General features: G+C 38.9%; 1 protein-coding gene across 1 annotated transcript in view; it reads left to right on the top strand.

The window, feature by feature from the left end:
* Nucleotides 1–22,307, top strand: part of ADAMTSL1 (ADAMTS like 1) — a 176,271-nt gene that overhangs the window by 101,284 nt on the left and 52,680 nt on the right. The window contains exons 15-16 of the mRNA XM_040578858.1: nucleotides 3,203–3,332; nucleotides 19,089–19,299. Coding sequence (XP_040434792.1) covers nucleotides 3,203–3,332; nucleotides 19,089–19,299 — 341 coding nt within the window. The remainder of the gene's footprint in view (nucleotides 1–3,202; nucleotides 3,333–19,088; nucleotides 19,300–22,307) is intronic.

Genomic DNA, 22,307 nt, shown 5'->3' with positions numbered 1-22,307 from the left:
TAGATATAAACACAGAAAGCCTCATTTGATGGTACTTTGAAAGTGAATTCAAACTGCCTAGATTCACATCCTATCCTTACACCCTTTTATATAGTGATTTCCTATTGAGAACTGATTTATTTTTTCAGGGAAAGCAATTTTAAAGCAAGCAACTTTTTATTCTAGTAGTATTGTGCAGTAAATAATGTTTAGAATTCAGTTGCTTGGCAAATAAAATTCCGGAAGTTCATACACATTTTTTAATTATCCCTATACAGTGAAACTTCTGACTGATAGAGGTCTTTATATTCTCTAAATGTTCAGTGATCCATCCTTGATTTAGAGCTTATAACCATTTGCCTCACTGACCTATCAAAAACAGAGGGACAGGTGTTTTCAGTACACTGACACTCTCAGTGCCAGATTCAAGGAGAAGCTGAAGGAAGTGATTCTGAGCACATTTGTTTACTGCTGAAGAAAGCCAGATTCATTTTTTATTATTATTTTTTTTATTCCCTGGCACAAACCATTTAGAGCCAGAAACTTCTTTCAATACATTGTCTAGTAACCACAGACTGGTTCAGTTCAGGCAGGAGCCCTTTTTCTTCAGTACCCATGCTGTCAGGCAAGATTACTGGTCATGCTGGTAATTTTTTAAAAGGTAAAAAATTGTAAGATCTCTGAAAGGGAATTATAGTGAGCAGAGTAGAATACTGGTAGGATAGGCTAAAATTATTGGAAATACAATCAGAGATTACTTAGGTGGCAGGAATAAGCATGGGGAATGAACTCATGAGGAAGTCTGGAGCAGGCTGAATACTGAAAACTGAAGAGCAGTAGTATCAAAGCTTGGCTATATGAATTTGATAAAACAAAACCATCTCTGAGAAACAAAGAAAAGACTGAATTCAAGACCTTGCAGTCAATCACTTTTGAATAGTCAGCACCAAAGCAGACAATGGAAAAGTGTTAAAGTAATTGATAATCATTGATCAAGAGCTCATTAGTGACAGTCTTCAGAGAGGAGAAATTGAAGCTGTAAAAGTTTACAAAATCTTGATCTGGAAAGGAAAATATCCAGCACATAGAGATGGTGAGAGAGCTGTATCCCTGGTAGGCAGGATGATGTCACCAGCATATGGCAGGACTCAGTGGTTTCCTTCCACAGAGTTAAGAGTACTTACCTGGTTTCCATACCTCTGGATTAGCAGACCTTCTCTCCTAGCTTCATCTGATTGTCTTGCTGCCAGGCCTGCATGAGTGATCAATGCAAAACAGAGACCAGTAACGCACACAGTGCCATTTCCCGTCAGCTAGAGAATCACTTCAGTTCTGCAGCCAGAAGCAGTCTGTCCTGGGGAATCAATTCATACACCCGTGTTTGTGGTACATTATGATAACATCCTCAACAAAAAAATGATTGCACTGGGAAGATACCAAGCACGACAGGGTGGAGAACATATTGCTTGTGTATAGAAATTTCATTGGTTTCTTTTCCTAGAAATAAATCGTTGCCATTTATCTTATTATTTCAATGCACTATCCTTTTTACAGTATTTTTAAGTATTTTGGGCGAGTACTTGAATAGCAAAAGAGCTTAAAAATATGGGGCCACCTTGTAAAGAAGAAACCCACAAGAAAGTTGGCTGACTTCAAGGACTTTGCTAATTTTGATGTTGATGTCCATGTCCAAAAATGTCTAATTTCTTTCTTTTCTTCAGCACCTTGAGAGCAGTGGAGAGGAGACACTGCCTATCCTTGAGTTATAGGTATGCCCTGAATAAGCTTGAACACATAGGAGCCAATAAAACACTCAGCATGCCACTTCACTGTGGGCCTTTCCTCAGCCTGTACTGAGGATAAGAGGAACAAACCTATGCATAGTTTCAGCAGTACAGGAACTACAATAAGTTGCAGCACTTCCATCCTATTGAATAATATTATATCATTGTTTGCTTAATGACTTGTGCTCTGGCATCAGGAACAGCAATGGGTATTGTCAGTTCTGTTATACTGCTCTCAGAGCTGTTCAAACTCTTTCAAAACTTAAAAAAAAAAAAAAAATCAGTATCTTCAAAAGATTGTGAGGTATTCTGGAAAATTAATTGTTGGACTTGAGATGATGCAATTGTTACAAGTTCAGCTAATCTTTTCCTAACTCAGGAAGTAGGAATGCATGCAAAAAGCATACTTCCACATTGCTTGAACCACTGTGGGTTAGATTTTTTTGAAGTTGAGACCAATTATTATCCTTGGACCCCCTGGGGAAGAAGTAGATCCTTTCTCACTAAGTACTCTTCTATGACATGTAGTGTTGCAGTCCCTAATTTTCTAGCTTTCTAACCTTGTGATCAAAAAAAATTGTAATATTTCCACCTTAATCATAGGAAAAATGAGACAGAGAAACTAGTATGCTGAAGAGTAAATAGGAATTGGTATCACCCAGGATTTCCTGAATTAAAATATAATCACCAAATCTCCAAGCTTCTCTCTTAGTCCCAGCCGCTACCCCTGTTCTGTTCCAGCTCTCAGATGAACCCTGCAGGTTAGTATCTTCAGTTTAGAAGCAGGTCTGCAGATGCAGAAGAGTAACTGAGAGCAGGTGAACTGTCTGACCTTGTTTTACTTCACATTTGCATGCATAGCAATCATACTGTTGCTTAAAATACAGCATGCTGAAGTCAAGGCCATCTTCATGTCTTATCCTCCTTGACTGACAAATAAACAGCCTTATTGCACTTATAGTGAAAGGATAAGGCACTACAGAGCACTGAAGAATTTTCTGTCTGGGGAAGGCAAGTGGTGAATGAACCTAGGGACGGACATTCATTGTGATTAAGACACCTAGTGATACTGAAAGCAAGGGCAAGTAAACTATGAGGTGTTCTGGCCAGACCATCTGGTCTGGATATAAAAGGTGCAGTAAACAATTTATGACAGTGTCTGGAAAATTGCAAGTTGCAGATAAAAGCTTTCCCCTATAGAAGGGAGAAAAGAGCTGTGATTTTCCCTACTCAGGTGCGCTGTGCTGGGAAACATCCCCCTTTGACAGACACTCATACCATACTCCTCAAAGACCATCAGGCAGAGCATTTGGATGTGGACAGCCAACACCTCACTGCCATGCAGGAAGCAGCTTCCTTCCTCTTTGCAGCCTGCCCCTGCCTTCAGTTGGCCCTCCAGATGCAGAGAGCTGACCGTGACCATGCATTGTTGCGTGCAGGTGTCCAGGAGGCTGTGGTGACCTGCCTGAACAAACAAACCAGGGAGACCGCAGAAGAGATGCTGTGTGTAACCAGCCGCCGCCCTCCACAGCTGCTGAAAGCCTGTAGCCTGGACCCCTGCCCCCCAAGGTAGGCTTATTATATCTTATGTCTTATCTTCTTACATTTTGTCTCATCTCTCTTACGAGGGATGTGACCACTGATAAAGTTGAGAAACTGATCTTCAAGCTCTCCATGAATCTGAGATGTTTGGGGCCAAGGATGCTTGGATCTGGGTATCACTGAAATGATTCCTGGAGTACAGGAGTAAAACATACAGACATGAGCCTGAGATGTCTCCTCAAGCTGTAGTACCACAGACTTAGCTGTCTGGGGTCAGCGGATCCATGTCACTCCCCCAGGGACTCCCTATAACTGACATGAAGTGAGCAGAGCTGATGTGAGTGAGCAAAACTCTGCTGCTGTGTAAGGTAGCAGGTTGGTAGTGTTATCAAAGGTAAGGATACACAGGCCAGGGCTCTTCAGTCTTGTCCAGACATTTTGAAGAATCCATGATAAAAGCAAAACTAATACATAAGTGTGGGTGTTTGTATTGCAGTGAGTTGGCCAGAGCTATTTAAACAACACTAGCGGTACAAAAAAAAGAATTTTAAGTAAGTTGTGACCCCAGACTCAGTGGCCTTTCATTCCGGAGGCACACAGTGCCTCACACATGCTCTTTCTCAGACTGCAGGGGCTTACAGCATCCTTACGCCACAGTCATATCGACTAGGAAGTGCAAAGCTGTAGTAAAACCAAAGATCAAAATTCAGATGGCTTGCCTACTCAGGTTCTGCAGGAGACAGTTTATGGGTTGGCTCAACTTTACCCAGAGTCGTGTCAAGTTTAAGGAGACTTCTCCAGCCTCCACTTTCGCAAAAGGTTTTGCAGAACCTGTTCCTCCCTGGCTTCAGGCAGGTTCTACAATCCTGGCCTTAAAAATAGCAGATCTTTTTCTGCAGAGATACACATTTTTATGCTCCACAACAGAAAACAGTTGTCATGTGGTTCCAATGGTTTATTTAAATAGGCCTAGGCCTGTCAAGTCTTCAAGATGTACTGTATACATATTGTCTTTATTCCCAGCTGTACACAGGTGCATTTACTCTCCTTGGTAGTGTGGCAGGTTTGAAATACATTGATTTATAACTTTGAACTATTTAAAACACTCAGTGCTGTCCAGATGGTAGATATTCCTTAGAGTGTATAATGGTAGGTGTATGTATGCTTTATATGACAGCAGCCTATACAGGGTTATATCATTATGAATATTAGCAGATTTTGGATACACAGAGAAGGTTCACATGAAAAATCAAATACGGTGTCATATATGGCCAGCATCCAAGAATGATAAGGACAAAAATAACTGATTGGATAATCAGGATTTTGAGTCTGGCAAAAAGAGTCAAATAAGCTGACACATTTCACCATAGCATTACAGGGATTGCTTATGAGGATATTGCAACCCTGATTTTGTTAAATGGTCTGTATTGCTGGCAAAAACAAACAAATATTGTATTAATACTTGAAAAGAACTTTGCAGGTAGGAATCTCACTGTAATTGATAGATAATAACATCACTGGAGCTGAGAGTGCATCGTAAGAGATTGATCACCCATTGATTCTGACATTGAAAATAAATATTCTCTGGTTAAGAAAAAATAAGGCACACTCATGTAGGCCAGTATTTATGTGAGTTCTGTTACAAAAGTAGTCTGATAAATTGAGTGGATGCTTTTTTAATTAGTCTGTGATAATTATGATTATGATAATCCATACCACTGTGGTAACCTTGCTACCAGAGTGGAGCTAGTTTAAAGCAACCTTGGGCATGTAGTTCGCTCCATGGATTACAAGATTATCATACTGTAGGTCAGTATCAGGCTGTGAAGCAGAGGTGAAAGGGGACTGAGGCAGTGAGGGGAGACTACGAAGCTTTCATCCACCCCTAGGGCTGCAACTGAGAAAAGGGGAAATTACTCCTTTCCCTGTATATACATCTCCTCTCCCTCCAGCCCCCTTGGTCTGGAGGAAATTGCCTGTCTGCAGAAATTTAAGCGGCGCAGAATGAAGAACAGCACGTGTTCTGCAAAATGGCTCCTCTGTTAAGAGCAAGGAGGCCTAAAACTCAAGGCTGCAGGCAGCAGTCAGCACAGCTAATGGAAAAAGAGGCAAGAAAGAAAGTTCATGTGTCTCCCAGGCAGGCTGTGACAGGATAACTTACTTATTTCCTCCAAGCTTCTGAAGTTCTGTGTCTATTTATGCCATTGTATTAAATACAATGGTATATCAATTAGACTGATAATATTTAGTGTATAAAGATTAATCTTTATAATAATTAATTGCAACAGTCTTAAGACTTCAAAAAAGAACACATAAGAAAGAAAAAATAAAGACAAAGAAAATAAAAAATAAAGGCTTTAGGGCTTTATTCTTTTCTTAATCATAAAATGCTTCAGTATTATAATTCAAGAAATCTTGATCCAGGAATCTGGTGGAAATTTAGGCTAAAATCCTGTCCTTATGAATGCTGAAGAAGGCATTCATACTGACTTACAAGTCCAAAACTTCTAATACACTGTGGCTGTGAACTTAGATCCTTGTTACAGAAGTTCCCAAAATGTGATCTGGGAACCACTGATATTTCCCAAAGCTTTCACTCATGGCTTATAAGGAATGCTTGCTGGTCTCATAGTGTTGGCTCTTCTCTCTGTTTTCCAGCTGCTAAAGTGCATTAACGGAAGCTAAAAGTATAACAACCACTTTCCTAAAATGTCCTTGATGTGTAAGTGACTCGGAGCATGCAGTTGTGGTGGGTAGAGGAGGCAGTCTGATGAAAAGACAACTGAGGTGGTAATGAATGTCTCAGCAGACAAGGAATGTTGTCCGCAGCATAAAGAAGCTGAGAAGTCTTGCCCAAGAGAAAAAAAAAAAATCCCTCCTAATGTATTTAAATAAATTATTCTAGTTATGTTTCTTGAACCAAAACAGCCCAGCATGCTTAGAATTTAATACAGTTCAAGATCTTGTTTAACTTAAGTGGAAGAACAACTAAAAATTAGAACTTCCAAACTTCATGTTGCTTCTGCTGCAGGCACTTTTGGTTACATGTGGTGTTCTCTGTAGCCTCTCAAAGGGTTAGTCATGTAAGCCTTTCCTAGTCAACAACTGGTTTACCTATTTTAATACAGATAAACAAAAGCATTGAACCACTGAATCTTTCCGGAAGGTCAGAAGGCATACATTTTTAGACAGACCTGTAGAAGTAGTCAGTGAAGAGTAATTTCATTCTGGTTTTGTTTCATCATTCTTTTTGGACACTCAAGAAGAGTGATGCCAAAGGGATCTTCACTGTTGGTCTTCTTTTTGCTCCCTACTAATAATAGATGTGGACAGGCTAGAAGACTTCATTACTCGCTTAATGTTTCACCTTGAAAACACTCTGTGGTATTGTCATCCTCTTAAGTTCCTAATTGCTCTGATCTTTCCTGGAACAAATTTTATTAAAAGCTAAAGTATACTGGCAATAGTTCAGATTTATGAAAACACTGAAAGGTGATGGTGCTTGTATAGCAGCTGAGAGAGCTTTATCATTTTCATTGAAATTCTGGCTTAATATCATTAGTAGCACATCATCAATAGCACATTGACATTCTGAGTCCTTTAAAAAGAGACAGAAAAACTAAACCACATAAATCTGTGTTCAACTATTCACAGCTATATGAGTCAGCAAAGTCTCATGCTTAAAATTCTTACAGAAGAAAGAAGAACCAGGAAGAGTTGCACATGAAAACTGTAGATTTCATCCATGTTCAGATCCCAAAGCATCTGAGTTTCCTGTAGTTTCAGACTTTGTTGAGAGTTTTTTTCTTGTTGCTTCAAAAGCAATAGCAGAAAAAGAGCTCAGTCTCTTTCATCCAGGAAAACAGTATAACAAAATTTCCCATTTTGCTCTGAACTAAGAAATAGTGAACCACTGTGGAGGTGATTGCTAAGATGAGAGCTAGTAACTGATTTTCAGCACAGTAGGTACAGGATAAAATTTTATATCATTAGTTTGGTATGCTCTTGTTTGATATTTCCATAAAAAGGATATAGCCTGTTTTGATATACCAGGAAAACCAGCATGCTTTCTCCAGGAAATAGGGGAATGAAGAACACTATGAACATTTTAATTCAGTCATTCAGTTACTTAATTTGTGTCAGTTAAGCTACATCACTTCCAGAATTACATAGTGGTACTTGAGCAGAGCAAAGTTTTCCCAGATGTACATGCAGAATAGATGTTCAATGTCTAGAAGTTTTTTTTCTAATCTCAAAAAAACAAAAGGGCAGATCACTCAGTTTTGCCAATTGCTATGTTTGTATTCCAAATTACTAAAAAAAAAAACCAAATAATCAAAAAACCCTGTTGTTTTCTCAGTGTTGGCTTTATTGTTTTCACCAACAAAATTACTCACATCCAAAATGTGTCTTTTCCTCAGTCTCCACAACCCAAAATACAGAGGCAGTCATCATCTAATCAGATATAATTGCTCTTTTTTATAACAGCAACAGCATAAGCACCTCATGCTGAGCCAACAAACTCTACCAAAGGGGTAAAATAGAGTGTTGTAACTGTGTCATTAATTATAACTGCTCAATAGTTTGGTCAATGTGTGTTGAAAAGATTTGGTAAACATGGATGGAGGAGTGGAGAGAAGCAATGAAAGCCAGATGGCTGAAAATGGATGAAATTCCAGGCAATTTCTACAATTTTGTTCTTGCATATTTTCAAAACTGAACTTTTATCCCTGTACAACAAACAGGGATAAAAAAGCTGAATGTTACAAAACAAGTGGGGAAAAAAAGATCATTCTAGGAATAGCACACAAATTCACAACACTCCCCCTTTACTCCTTCTAGCTCTGCCTCTGTTGTTAGCAAGAAAAGATAGGAAACCATCTGAGCGGTCCTGATACCTAGCTGAAGGGTCAAGGTAGCCTGAGGTAGGCTGGGCTCTAGCTCATTGCACAGTATCTTCTTTTTCTCTTCCTTTTTTTTTTTTCCCTGCATCTGCTTGTTTGTGGTTTTGCAATAAATTACCTGTTATTATTTTAATGTTTATTTGATGAATGCAGTATTGTCCGTCTGTTTTGCTCTGTTTCATTCCCAGATGAAGTCAAACTATCAAGGAGAAAAAGATAAACATGTTTTCTGATTCATTTGGAGACATGAAGTATTAGGTTACTGGTAGGTCAGACTTAGAGTAAGATGGGCTCCCATCAACAATCTGAAATTAATTCAATATGTGTAGCAGGGCCAGAGCTTTCTTTAATCCATTAAAGGCGACCTCTGTTAGTGGCAGGGTGTTTTGCATCGCTCAAGTGAAATATTAGAGCATATCTGTCTAGTTCATGAAAAAGGTTTAAAGATTTGCAAGTCATTATGTCTACAGATACTGCAGGATAGCCTTACTGACTGGAGATGCCAGTTCTTCTTTTGTTGCAGTCAGTCCTCAGAGCTGTAATTTACAACTAACATTAATGAGGCAATGATGGTGTTACTGTCTCTGTGCCACAAAAAGACGTTCAACCCCTCAGAAACCCCTGAATATTTTTTTTAAGTGGGATGTATTTAAGTCTATTTTGATCTGAAGTGCATTGAGAATGTCTGTGACAGCCTGTTGAGTTGTAACCCACAAAGCCTTCTGGGATCACAGGCCATAGCTTGAACCATTGGTGGAGTAATTGGAAAATTAGACATTAGGAGTATGCTGTCAGACAGGGTAGATTCACCCCTATTTGAAGCATTTAGGGTGAGAAACAGCTTAAACAGGAGTCACAGGCTCAGTGAGAGACTCAGAACCACATCTGTTGGCTGGGTTTACTTTGCTAAAGACAGGACTGTACAAAGACATCAAAAGAAGCTCTGTCCCTAGCTGTACCTGCGTTACCTGTATGACTACCCTGCACTACTGTAATATCACCTGGGCCTTAAAATGTATTAATCTGTGACCTTAAAACATTTCTCTTTCTCTCCCGTATTTTTATAATAAACCGCCCCTTTTTTACCCTCTCCAGTTGTTAAGAGCTTGTCCAAGATGTGTCTGACAGCCTGCCCTTCCCCATTCTCAATGGATGTATTGCCTGTGGGGGAGCAGTAACTGCATGCTCCTCAGTATCTCTCATTCAACAGCAGCTACAGTGGAGTCACCGAGGGGATCCATAGAAAGCAGTCTTTTCCTATGCACGTCACATCTAAATGTGAAGCAGAGCAACATGCAAGTTGCTAAGGTCAGTGGAGCATCTCTGGAGTCTCCATTACAGTCTGGCTTCAGCTCTTCTAGTTTAAAATTTCAGACTGCTTTCCCGGCCACTTTGCTTTTTTAAATAATTTGATGGTTCCTTCATTAGATAGGATTTCACCCATAGACATTTTCCTCCATTTCAAGTTATATTCCATTCAGGCTACTATGTTTATAAAATATTAGAGGGCAATTGTAAATTATTTATTTAATAACTTATACCATTTTTCCTTCTTACTTCAAAGAATAGCAGGCAACACTTCTTATTCCAAATCCTATATGCCTAGTAGATTATTTTCTTCTAAAAAAATCTCCAGGTTACAAATTTCACCAGGTTAGTACACCTTTGTGTTCAAACAATCTCACCATGCCCCACCACGGGTTTTTTGTAGCTTGGTTTGTGATGAGTATGATTTTAAAGTCATGGTAGGAACTTAGTGAGTCCCTTTGCAGAGGAGAATTCCTCTTCTGTTTTTTCCTGGCACTGTTAGTAATTCCACCTTAATACAGTCACAACTTCACTCTACCTTTCTCTTCTCTAACACCTGTGCTAACCAGAACTTAATATTCACTTCCACTTTATATTTTTCAGTATTCTGAACAAATATGCTCTCACTTCAGCATTTCAGAACTCCTAATTCTTAGGGTTTTTTCTGCAAATTTATCCTCAGTTTTCTTGTGTATTAATTTACTGCCTCAACAGCAGGATTCAACTCCCAAAAGAAAGCTTTCCCAGCAGTGACAATAAAGAGCACTCCTTTGCTCTTGTGCCAAATATAAAGTTAAGTAAAATGTTTTGTAGTGTAATGGCCAGGATTAACTTTTTCACTGAAGCATTAACCTGTGAAATAAGCTACAAGGTCTTATAAACAGGCTGATTTTACTGTGTCATCGCTACCTTTAAAAATGGGTGAAATGAAGAGCACCATTATACCTGCCATTTACAGTACTGCTGAAGTAACTTATGATAGCAGTAGCCTAAAGAATACCCAATACTTTCAAACCAATGAACCTTCATGATAAAAAGACATGGTATGTAAAAGGAGAACAAATAAATGTCCCCAACTGTTGCAAATGTATTGTACAGTTCTGTACTATACTTACACATCAGAAGGACTCACACATAAAGTAAATGGAGGAGGTGCTTTCATAACCATTCAGTTTGGGGTGAATTAAGTACCTATAGAAAGAGCCATACTGATTAAACAAGGAATGCTATATCTGCCAGGTAAGTCTGTCACATCTGCAAAAGCACAAGCAAGCCATCCACCTACTAAAAAACTAGAGGAAAACCTTATATGCTTGGTTTTGAAAGACAGTCTCAGTTTGTACCTTCTGCACTGGCAAAATAGTTCAGGAACAGTTCATCCTAATGAAAATATTATCCCTGTAATGCTGCCAGCCAGGTCAGAAAGAAGCTCATGTTATCTGCTGTTTTTGTGGCAGTACTGCTTATAAAACGTGGACTGGCTAGAGAATTACTTAAGCCCACTCCATTTTTTCCGAACACTGTTTCATTCATGAATCTGCTTGCTTTGTCCATTCAATCCAGTAACATCTCCTTCACTTCTTTCCTGCACTGATCATTTCAGCAAAGGCATCCTTGAATTTTAGGAGTCTTGTTACTCTGTGGGACAAAATCACATGTTCTTCAATATTGATCTTACAAGTTGTGAAGTCAGACTTCTGGTATATTCTTCCTGTTCCATCTACGTGCATTTTCAGCTATCCCATTTTTAAATTGCTTCACTTTAGATTGTATTTCAGATTACAAATAATCAGTTCATCACATATCTTTCTCACCTGCTGAGCTTTTTCTTTCTTTGTCTGTAAGCTTGTTGATTTCTCCTTTAGGAACTGGTTTTTAACATATTCCATGTAGCATAAAGTTAGGCCTAGGAAGAGGTGTTGGTTTATGAGACAGTCCAGCACAGAGAGCACCAGTGTGAAAAAAGCCAGGGAGCACTCAACACAAAGCAGCTCTGTCATGGGCAGCAGCGTGTTAAATTCCCTCTGCTTCTTTACAGAACCATATGAGAGCACTTCAGAGACTGATGCACACAATTTATTTCATAAATTGGTGGTTCTTGTGTTTTTTTGTTACTTTAACGTAAGTTTAGGGCAAGGTGTAGTTCCCAAACTGTGTGTTCCTCCCTGACTCCTCATTCAGTTTCTGCCATCTGTCATTTCAAGTGCAATTCATGCAATTTCTGCCTTATTCATCAAACCTCCCTATATTACCTCTTAATCAGCTTTCCACCTTTACGTTCATTTCTCTGTTCCCCCACTGTTTCCTATCTTCATTTTTGAAAGGAGTTACCAAGGACCTATTTTCATTGTATCTCACATAAGACGCTGAACAACCTCCTTGTAAGAAGTTTCTGCTTTAAGCATGAGTCCAACCTAAACTTGAGACAGAAACTGCTACTCGTTTGTCTATGAAGCCTAATCTGATCTGTGTAGCTGTATCAAAGACATCCATCGCTATCAGTGCCACAGTTATACAGAGTAAAAATCTCTTGTGAGGTACTTTTCAGTAGCTAACCTCTCAAACCAATTCCTTGCCAAACCTGTTCACCTACCTAAAATTGTCTTTTCATGTTCCTCTGTGTTTCATGTATTCTGCATCTGAAGTAGTCCCCTGAAAGACCTACTAGACAACCTCCCGCTGTTAGAACTGTTGGCAGGAAAACACAAAACCTCTTTTCTGACCTGCTCTAATGGTTGATGTCCTCTGCCTTCAACCCAAGGGAACAGCAAGGTTTTTTTACTGTAAGGAACCTTCTATATATTTCTCAAGACATATCAGGTTATTCCAACAACAAAACGCACCATTTTTAGAGTTGTTGCATGCTTATTTACCCGCTGTTCTTCTCTGAATGTTGACATCCTCCTCTATTTTCTCCTATTTGGCTCTGTTCTATAAATATTGGCTCCCTTCCATGTTCATCTATAATGAGCTGCAATATTGACACTGACAAGTCTACAGAATGAATGCAGGGCACTTCTGTCAGCTCCCAGAGCACCCTCATTGAGCCTTTGATCTGCTTGCATGTGTTGGCTGCATAGGCATCTCTTTAATGGATTCCCTTCACTTGCAAGGAAGATTCTTTTCGTAGAAAAACAGCTCACCCTCCGTTGTGCACAATGATCCCCTGAAACCTTCCCTGCCCGTTCAGCTTCCTTTCACTTTGGTGATACTGAACAACAGATTTTGTCAGCTGGCAGTGAACAACAACTAAGTATGAATTATTTTTCTGTCACTGCTGATAATCTAAAAGTTCTTTAACTTTTCATTTTTATTGCTTAATCAAATTTTTATTAGCTTTTTCAAAGCCTAGTTAAATCTCTGTTTTCCTCTGAGATCTGAATGAAGAATTAGTTGTAGTTAAAATCTTGTCTTTTATGCCCTTTTCTTGGAGAGTAGTTTGATTATAAAGCCAGGTACCAACCCTGGTGTCTTCATCTCCACCCTGTAGCTTCACTGCAGGAAAGTATGCTACCCAAACAGAATTGACAGTAATTCTCTCTGCTGCCTAAATTTTAAGATCACTTCTGGATGACATTTAAGACCTGACACTGAGGATATTTACTCAACCCAAGATAAATCTGCTAAAGGAGCCTTAAGAAAGCCTTTCACACCTATGAAACAGGAAGACTTGCCAGAAACGCAGCTCCAGATCAAGAACAGATCTCCCAAAAGGAAGGGAGGAGATGTATGGGCTCTGAGTTGACTTCTCAGTCTGCAGGATCCAACAGAGGATGTGCAGGTTGGCAGAGGACAAGGGGAAGCCAGTATTGACATAGTATGTGATTTACTTAGCCTGTTGCATGTGCGTATACACAGCTGCCACCCAGTCTGTGTGCACTGAGAAACATCTCTATGCAGGCAGGTGTCAGATGTTAAGTAAGACACTTCCAGACAAACCTTACTCCACACTGATGGATGTTTATTTTAGAACTAAGAAGAGTTCTTTGTATCACTTTCATATGGTTTAACCACATAAAAATGACAATAATTCAATTTTTTTTAAACTAGTTTGGGAGGTCTTTGTGTAGAAAGGTATTTACTTTTCCTATGCAGCGTTCAGTTTTCTTGGCAGAGCTTGAAGGGACTCTGTCAGGATGAAATCCTGTGTCTCTAGAAAATATTCTTGACTTATAACACCGAACAGCTTAGAATGCTTTGGGTTTTACCATATATACTATGCATATAAGGACTGATCCAAAGCTGTTGGCTCTATAGTGCTTTGGCTCAAGACTGTATTTTTCATGTTCTACCTACATCATTTACTTTTTCCAAACTGACTTTAGCAGTGTGATAGTTCTTTGTTCTGAAGGCTCATTGCTCCACTGGGGCAATAACTCTAATTCTAGCAGCTTCTCTTGCCATGAGTAGCTGCTTACTAGCTGGTGCCAGTTTCAGGTCTACTTAGATTGCAGAATTATTTTGTGGGCTCCAGTTCTTGTAGCAATGAGTGGCACATTTCAAAACTGAGGCAACAGTGCATTGTTGTCCCTGTTTTTATTTGTAACACACTGATGCCTAGAGGCTCCTGTCAGGCTGAGAGCCCCATTGTGCTAGGCAGCACATAAAGACAGAGTAAGAGATCATCCCTGCTGTAGGACCACAACCTAAGCAGAGAACATGGATGAAGCTCAAGGGGAAAAAAAGTATTGTTACAATTTTGCAAACTAGATGTTAAAACACACGTGGAAGAAGAGTATTATTCAGCCCAGCTTCTGAATCTTCCCATTGGACTCAGAGGGTATATTCACATAACCACAGACTAGCCCATGTTTTAGAGTTCTGGTCTCAGTCACCTCTGGAGTTCAGGAACGAGGTCCTGCTCGCTTGATCCTTCAGTTCATCACCTGAAGTGCTGGGCCACAATATGACACCTATAATTTTTGTTCTGTCACAAGAAAGAAGGAAAGTTCATTTCTGATTAAAATTAAATGTCTGTAACTAATTAGAAGTTCATACTCATGTGATAGAAGCTTTTTTTCTTTTCCTTTTAGACCACTTGATTATAAATGTGCAGGCTATATTCTAGTTGAATATATGGACCCTCACTGAACTTGAAAATCACTAAAGTAAAACATGATAGAGTTTAATTTAGGGTTCGCAGGCAAGATTTTCATCAAGATAATTTGCCTTATTAGAAATAACATGGTTAAGCTGTTTTTTGAGAGCATCTCTAATGTTTATAGACCTATATTAATGATGCAGAATAATTGTGCTGTGATAGAAATCAAGATTTTCAGATTATTGGGCCTTTTTTTGGCAACTGGAGCTTCACAATTGTTCTCTTTTATGCAAGGAAGCTGCAAATAGTCACATTTTAAAATATACTGACTATGACTAATTGTGGAAACTGTTTGTTTACCTGAAGTTAACCATATGTGTAAGCACTGCTTAATGAAGCCAAATTTATTTAATGAGAATGTACCAGAAAATTACAGATTCTCACTGGCCATTTAGAAATTAGAATTTTAATTTGTAAAATTAATAGTATGTTACCGATTATTACTTTGATTCATAATATGAACTGGGTGTTAGATTTCCTAACTGGTGTTTTCTTATTCATAAAATCTTCCCATTACTAATTCACTTTGTTAGTTTATAGTTCCTGGAAATTCAAGAAATGTGGTGCTGTTGTTGGTTAGGCTTTTCATGAGTTTATGTCCAGTTTCTAGACCACACCCTTAGCATCATGTATAAGAAAATCAAAAGGAAAACCACTGCCTTAAGGAGTCAGATCAGGTTCACTACTTAGTTTGCATATCTTCACATGCATTATATGTCTCTCTATATTTCAACAACCTAAAAAAACCTAAGACATCACAACAGTCTGCTGGAAGCAGGGGATTTTTCATTTGGAAAGGGAAAATTTTCTGTGATCAGTTTTATATTTTGAATTCATTATGATACTTGAAATAAAGCTGTATTTTGAGACCATACTCTGCTCATAATACATTTCCAGTGGAAACCTGGTTTTATTTATGTTCATTTGAAAGATGTGCCTATGTGTGTATTCTAATACATGATTCACTAATAGATACATACCCATTTCAACACATCCAGCCCTATGAATTGCCTTTTTCCTGTTACATTCATGTCTGATACCCATCTCTAAATGTCTTCGCGGTTTGGTATTAATGTAGTTCTCCTTCACTCATTTCAAATATTCAATGTATTGTATGTACATCAGCCTCTGCAGAGGATGCAAACCTTTTGAATTCTGTTTTTTTTTAAGAAGCATAGTAGTTGAAATATTTTAAAAGTCTAGTTTGTGCTTAAATACATAACCACTACTTAGGTATTCAGGAGGTGGGGATGGAGACAGACAACAGAAGAACTGATAGACCCGGAGTTAGGACAATCCAAGGGTTTAGGGGCACAGACATGCCAAAGTCCTACCATTAAGAAGGCTAAAAAACCCACATTGTTTCTCTGTTGCTACATGTTAGTGTAGCATTGGGCACTAGCGAAGGAGGAAGAAGGAGGGATAAAAAGAATGTTTCAGGCCAAAACCATGCAATCTCTTCACCAGGCTCTGGGAAGCAATACACAAAGTACCTAACTGGTAACTGGCAAGTATGCAGATTTTTACCAAAGTCTTTACAGCCATGATCAGCTCACAAGGTTGACTGCTTTATTTGCACAAGGTTTCCATAGCTTGATCCTCTAACTACCATATTCACCTTTTTAAGTATAGGATTATTTCCTACTTTAATTTTAATTCTGGTGTTGTCAACTGCATGCAGGACATGGTGGGATTATTCTTTTTTGTATGTCATGTACTTCGGAAGAGTCAGTGCAGTATGGCCAAAACACCCAAAAGGAAAGAGACAGAGCACAGATAAGGACACATGAAGTAAGACAAGGATTATTTCAGCAAGCATCACATGAAATTCTACAGTAAGGGTAAAACTGTGTTATGACAGAAAAGCACTATTTTTAGAAAAAATTATCTCCAACAGTACAAGCAGTTTGAAAACTAAATTGTAAATTTAGTAGAATATTACTTCAAAGCATTGCAAGGAACTTTAGCTCTTACATAATTATTCTGCAGCCCTGTGATTCTATTCTGTAAGATTAACACTGATCTTCTCTGTGTTTTTAGGGCTTTGTAATTCTGCTGATCGTATATATATAATCTGTGGGTTTGGTTACCTGAGCAGTCTTACTCCACTTTGCATGTCTCTGCGTCCTCTATGTTCTTTACTTTGTATCTGTGAAAGCCATAAAAGTCACTGGGGACTATGAAAGTACAAGAGTAAGAGAGAATTTGACCTCATATTTCCTGAGCACCTCTAAGGAATCTGCTGTTTAAAGCAGCTGGAAAGAATTGTGAACAACCCGATGTTATGGGTAGGGCAACAGATGCAACCTGCAACAGAAATTTCAAACACTGGAGAGAAAAAAAACCCAAACAACTTCTTTTTACTGAAACACAGCATTTCTTTCTGGAAGAAGAAACAGCCACCCTCTTCTGTAGAAACCAATATGTCCAAAGAGTTTATGTGGCCTCCTAGCCACTGAGATGTGAACTGCCAACAGAAACATTGTGCACTTACACAAATAACAAGCAGTGAGTTGCTGGAGGCAATAGCTATTCCCACCACTTGAATAAAAGAAACTCTGGCAACTAACCATGTATCAAAATAGCTTCTGGAATAAGAAAATGCCTTCTTTTCAGCAATGTTTACTCAAATATCTTGGTTTAGATTGTGCCAAAACTGAAGGGTAGCTGATATCCATGTTAATTCTGACTGACAGTTTTATGGGAAAATCTGGGAAGACCTCTCCCCCAGTACTATTCATATGGAGAACATACTCCAGATTAGCCTAACTGGCTGCCAGATGTCACTCCTACTCCACTACTAAATAGCTCCTGGTACACATATCAGGCTTTAGTGGTCTTCAGTGTATTATGGCCTGGAAAGTGACCATGGCAACTTCTAACTAAGTATGCAAGATGTTTTAATTGTTAGAAAGGGTTAAGCAGATTTTTTTCATTGCTACTAGCAAACCCAAGTGTCTAAAAGCCAAAGTTGTCTAAAAGCAAACTATAGTGCCATTGGTGTTTACCATAATGCTCAGGACATATCCTGTCCTGTTAAAAAATCAGAGAATGTCACCAGCAGATGGAGCACAGAATTTTGCTCCATCAGCATTATCATCTAGGGAGGAAAAAATATTTCTTGCCTACTAAGTGTTCCAATTTGATTTGTGTTACCAAGAAGGAGGGAATAAATGCTCAAAACAACTTTATAAAATATATAGAGGAAATAAAATTGTTCTGTGACTGTATGATGGCACAACCTTGAATGATTATTTCCATAATGTGTTTACTAACAAGTTGCATTTTACATGTGCTGAGCAGTTTCCATTGACTGCTGGTCTCAGACTTGCTGAGTGTTTTTCCTCTGCTTCCACAAATTCTGTTTCATGCTGCTGACAGGTTTCATAACTTCCCTTCGTTGCTGTCTGCCTCCATCCTGCTTGGAGCCTGAGGATCTGTTTCTTCATAATCAGTCTCTTTAGTTTCTGCCTGGCTTTGCTTTCTTCAAGGAAGATTGCCTGATCCTTCCTTGTCCTGAATGTTTAATTTACTACCCCAGCAACTGGTTTCAATGACTTCATGCAGGAAAAGAAGCCATTCGTCACGGTTAGAAAAAGTGACAGTATCTGACTCTCATACCTTCATTTTACATGTGGGAGTGTGTCCATGTCAGTGTAGTGTTTTGCGTAAAGTTGATGAGAAGGCAACTATATTCTCATTTTTAATATAGAACTTTTTTGTGTACTCACTTATGCATATCTCTGAGGTGCCTTCTAGTAGAGTACAAGAGTGGAAGACCAATATTTTATGCCACCTTCTGTGTATGGCTAAGAGAATTAGGGTTTATATTTGATACAGGTCAAACAGCAGAAATCTGGCTTTAATGTGATGGACACTGATATTCAGTCTTCAACAATCCTGTTGGTGCAGGATTTACATAGCTAGTGCAGAGAAGGTCTGGCTCAGTGACCCAGAGGTTAAAGAGGATCCCCCTGCTCTCTCCTATTGCATCTCTAAGGGCCTTAGCACTCCCTACCTCCACAACAAGGAAGAGTCTGCCAGGAACACCACAACTGGATCTTCTGGAAGAAACATCTGCTCAGTGATTCCTTTGATGGACTTTGTTAATATCTGCCCTCTTTTTTTGTTAGTGACATTAATAAAAACAGCTAATTAAGTCCATTCTATCTTGAAATGCGTTAGCCAGGCTCCTACACACCAAAAACTTAATTTAGGACACAAAACTGTTACTGTGATATTGCAGGAGTCTCAAAGCCTTGAAGCCCAAGAGTTTTTGACAAGAACCAAAAATGCAGAGGAACAATAAATATTCTTCTTAGCCTCATCCTGCAGCTACAAGAAGGGTGATGGTGATCAGAGAATTCCCTTTCATTTACTGCTTCTTTATTCTATCTGATATTATAAAAAGAGAAAAATTAAGGTGACTTTATTCTGTGCTTAAGGTTTTCTCTCCTGACCCCTTCACAGATGGGAGATTGGGAAATGGAGCACCTGCAGTCTTACCTGTGGGGTTGGATTGCAGACACGAGATGTCTTCTGTTCTCATCTACTATCAAGAGAGACTAACGAGACCGTGATTTTGGCAGATGAATTGTGCTATAAACCTAAGCCATCCCTCGTGCAAGCCTGTAATCGCTTTGACTGCCCACCCTCCTGGTATCCTACAGAATGGCAAGAGGTAAGGGCATATGTGTAATCTTATTTTATGACTCCTAGAAGTAGTAGTCTTTGCATGCATTATCAAAGCATCGCTTTGCCTTAGCCCACCAAGAGGATCATTAATCATTTTAACGAGCTATTAAAAAACTGGAAAAGTGTGTCTTTTTGCTCTTTAAAAAAATGCATCAGTGTTTTCATATGTAAATAGTGACTGTGGCTACTTCTAATGCAAAGTTACTGGAAACTCTTTAGCAGCTGGCTATAGATGCCAGAAAAAATATGTGGAATATGATGGTCAGCTGCAGTGAGTGAATTTGGGTCAACAATGTCAAGATTTCTAGAAATATAAAGCTATAAGGACCAAGGAGGAGAGAATCTCTAAAGCATGTTTAGTATTCTATATATTGTCAAGTAATAATGTAGTTTAGGACAAGAAACACTCTTCATTCTTTGGAGTCACAAATGGGAATTAGGCACTTCCCTTTTGGAGATGGATGCTTTGTTACAGTAATGCTGAAAATTGCTGTTTGCACAATGGATCTGTACAAGACTTTCCATCTTTGGAAAGCAACCTGAAATGAGTTTATTTGCTGCCATCTGGTTGCAAAGGAAAACACTCGTGCAATTCAAAAGACTTGAAGATGATTCTGTTGGATATAATACTGCACAGAAAGAAAGGATCCTGCCCTGTTATCAAGAATAAAGGAAGATTTTGCTGTGTGATGGAGGTGCAAGCAGGAGGCATCCAAGTCTGCTGGATGCAAGGATTCATTCCATCCTATGAGAAAACTATAAGCATTTGGCCTGGTGCTTACATACTGCTACACATTCTTCATCTATCAAATCTGCTTGTTACTTAACAGCCAGGGAGATGCTAATATACTCACTTAATGAAGCTGATTCGCCTGTGAATCTGTACTTCATGGGAGAGCTCTGAGTTTAGGCTGCCAACCCAGTAACAAAAATTTATGCCAGCCTGATGTTCTGTCAAAGCTAGGTAACTAGGCTATGGCATTAATCTTATGTTTGAAACAATTGAGTGATGATTCATGCTTGTATTTGCCTACTGTATGTGCTCAGTTGCATTTTGAATATTTCTAGGCTATAGTCATACATAAATCCTATATTTGTAAATAGCAAATAGTATTTCTACTAGCACATAACATAATAAAGTCAAGCATTTCAAAGTTAGGATATGCTAGAAGGAATGCCTATGCTTGTTAAAATCCTATAGTTGGCCACAGTCCTCACAGAAAACAATTTTCTGTAAGGTTATTTGAACACTTGAAAGAGGTGTTCATTACAGCATGTTGAAAAATCGGCTTTCTGCTAACAATGACCATTGGCTAGAATGGTACCAAAATAGTTTCTGCTTCAGCAGTTTCCAGAGTTTTTTTCAAGTTTTGAGCATCTTCCTCAACAGTGAAAACACATGTATTTCTGCCCATCTAAAGTAATTTTTAGCCATTTTTGTATCTGCTCAGGAGCTCTCAGATATGTTGTATTTCTGAAAAGTGTAGCAGATCTTACAGAGGATGGAGCTCAATTAAATATAAAGGCTTGGCCAAGCATATTAATTGTGAATTAAACCAAACCACTCAGTTCACATCTTTTGTGTTAGCTACTGCCTTTTCTGAGCTGTGTGGAGAGAGAGAACTTGTGCTGCAATTCATTGTTACAGCTTAACAAAGGTCATGTTATAGATCTTCTGCTTTTACTTGTGTGGGCTTTGCAGGCTGACCAGCTGTGTATGTAGCTCCTCACTACACAGGCACTGAATATTCCCTGTGCTTATCTTTCACTAGGAGAAAACAGCACAAAAAAATGTGCTTCTCTACCTACTGTCTTCTGCCTTTGTTTAGATGGGTATAGTGCAAGAAAAAAAAATAAAAACCTAATCTATCACAACAGATTTTCATTCTCTCATTTTTCAAAGGCATGTGTCTTCCATATTTGCACCAGCAACTTCTGTGCAGTTATTTCCACCCTGTAGGAAAGCCAGTCCTCACAGCCTAGTCTCACAAGTTTCCCATGGATGACCTCCATGTGAAAACCTACACTGTCAGGCCAGTGCATTGCACTTAGGGATTATTACAGCTGTTGGCTCCTGGCATGTGTCAGGGAAAAGGCTATCTGGCCAGGGTGTGAGTAGCTGAGACTTCTGGAGGTGAGCTCCAGCCATGCAAAAGAGCTGCCATGGAGCCCTCCAGCAGAAGAAAACCTGCAGGATGATATGTTTCCTTGCATTAAGGGAACCCACAACACCTCCCATCTCCCCGAGTCCCTGAGAGGATTCCTCACATACGCAAAGCTGCCTTCCTCACCCTGCAGAAGGTCCTTTTAAAACTTCACTGACACTAGAGGGTAGCTGCTCTTCACACAGCCTGGTTTGAAGCCATTTCTTTGGTCTAATCAGTGGAGTTGGTTGAGCCTTTCAGAACATTCTCTCACAATAGTTTCAAGTAAACAAACAAAAGATTTAAACTGTAATGAGCAATGTTTTCTTTTTTAAAGCCTTTTATGCTTGTTAAGCAAGGGTTGTCTGAATCAAATGCTGTTAGAAGCCCCAGTGTTCCTGGCAGATAAACACATGATAATTATCAGTGTTGTAACATTCCAAGTATTTTTTTAAATATGACTTTACAAATTCAAGACTGTTTATTTTCAAATAGTTCTGTTTCTTAGTTAAATCCATTAGGGTGTTTGTCTTGTTTTCCATAGTGGGTTTCTGGAAGAAAATGAATGTGAGCTTTCATTTTTACAAGGCCCTATAAATAACTCCTCTGCAGACCTTAAATGGGAGAGAGACATCCATTAGTAAATCTTCATCCTCCTTTATTTTATTACTGAATAAGTGCCATAGTCTCAGTCCCAGCATTCTCTTTTAGCTGCTCAGTGCTATCCTTGCTCCAAAGATAATTAGAACAATGGCTTGACAACAGAGTCAGCATGGGAAGACTGATAATATTTTCAGATATTTTCTTAGCTAATTTTTCTCCATATTGAAAGAAGTCCTTTCTAAATCTT

Source organism: Falco naumanni, chromosome Z (genome assembly GCF_017639655.2).
Source record: "Falco naumanni isolate bFalNau1 chromosome Z, bFalNau1.pat, whole genome shotgun sequence".
Taxonomy (NCBI): Eukaryota; Metazoa; Chordata; class Aves; order Falconiformes; family Falconidae; genus Falco; species Falco naumanni.
This window is presented reverse-complemented; position numbering and strand designations above follow the sequence as displayed.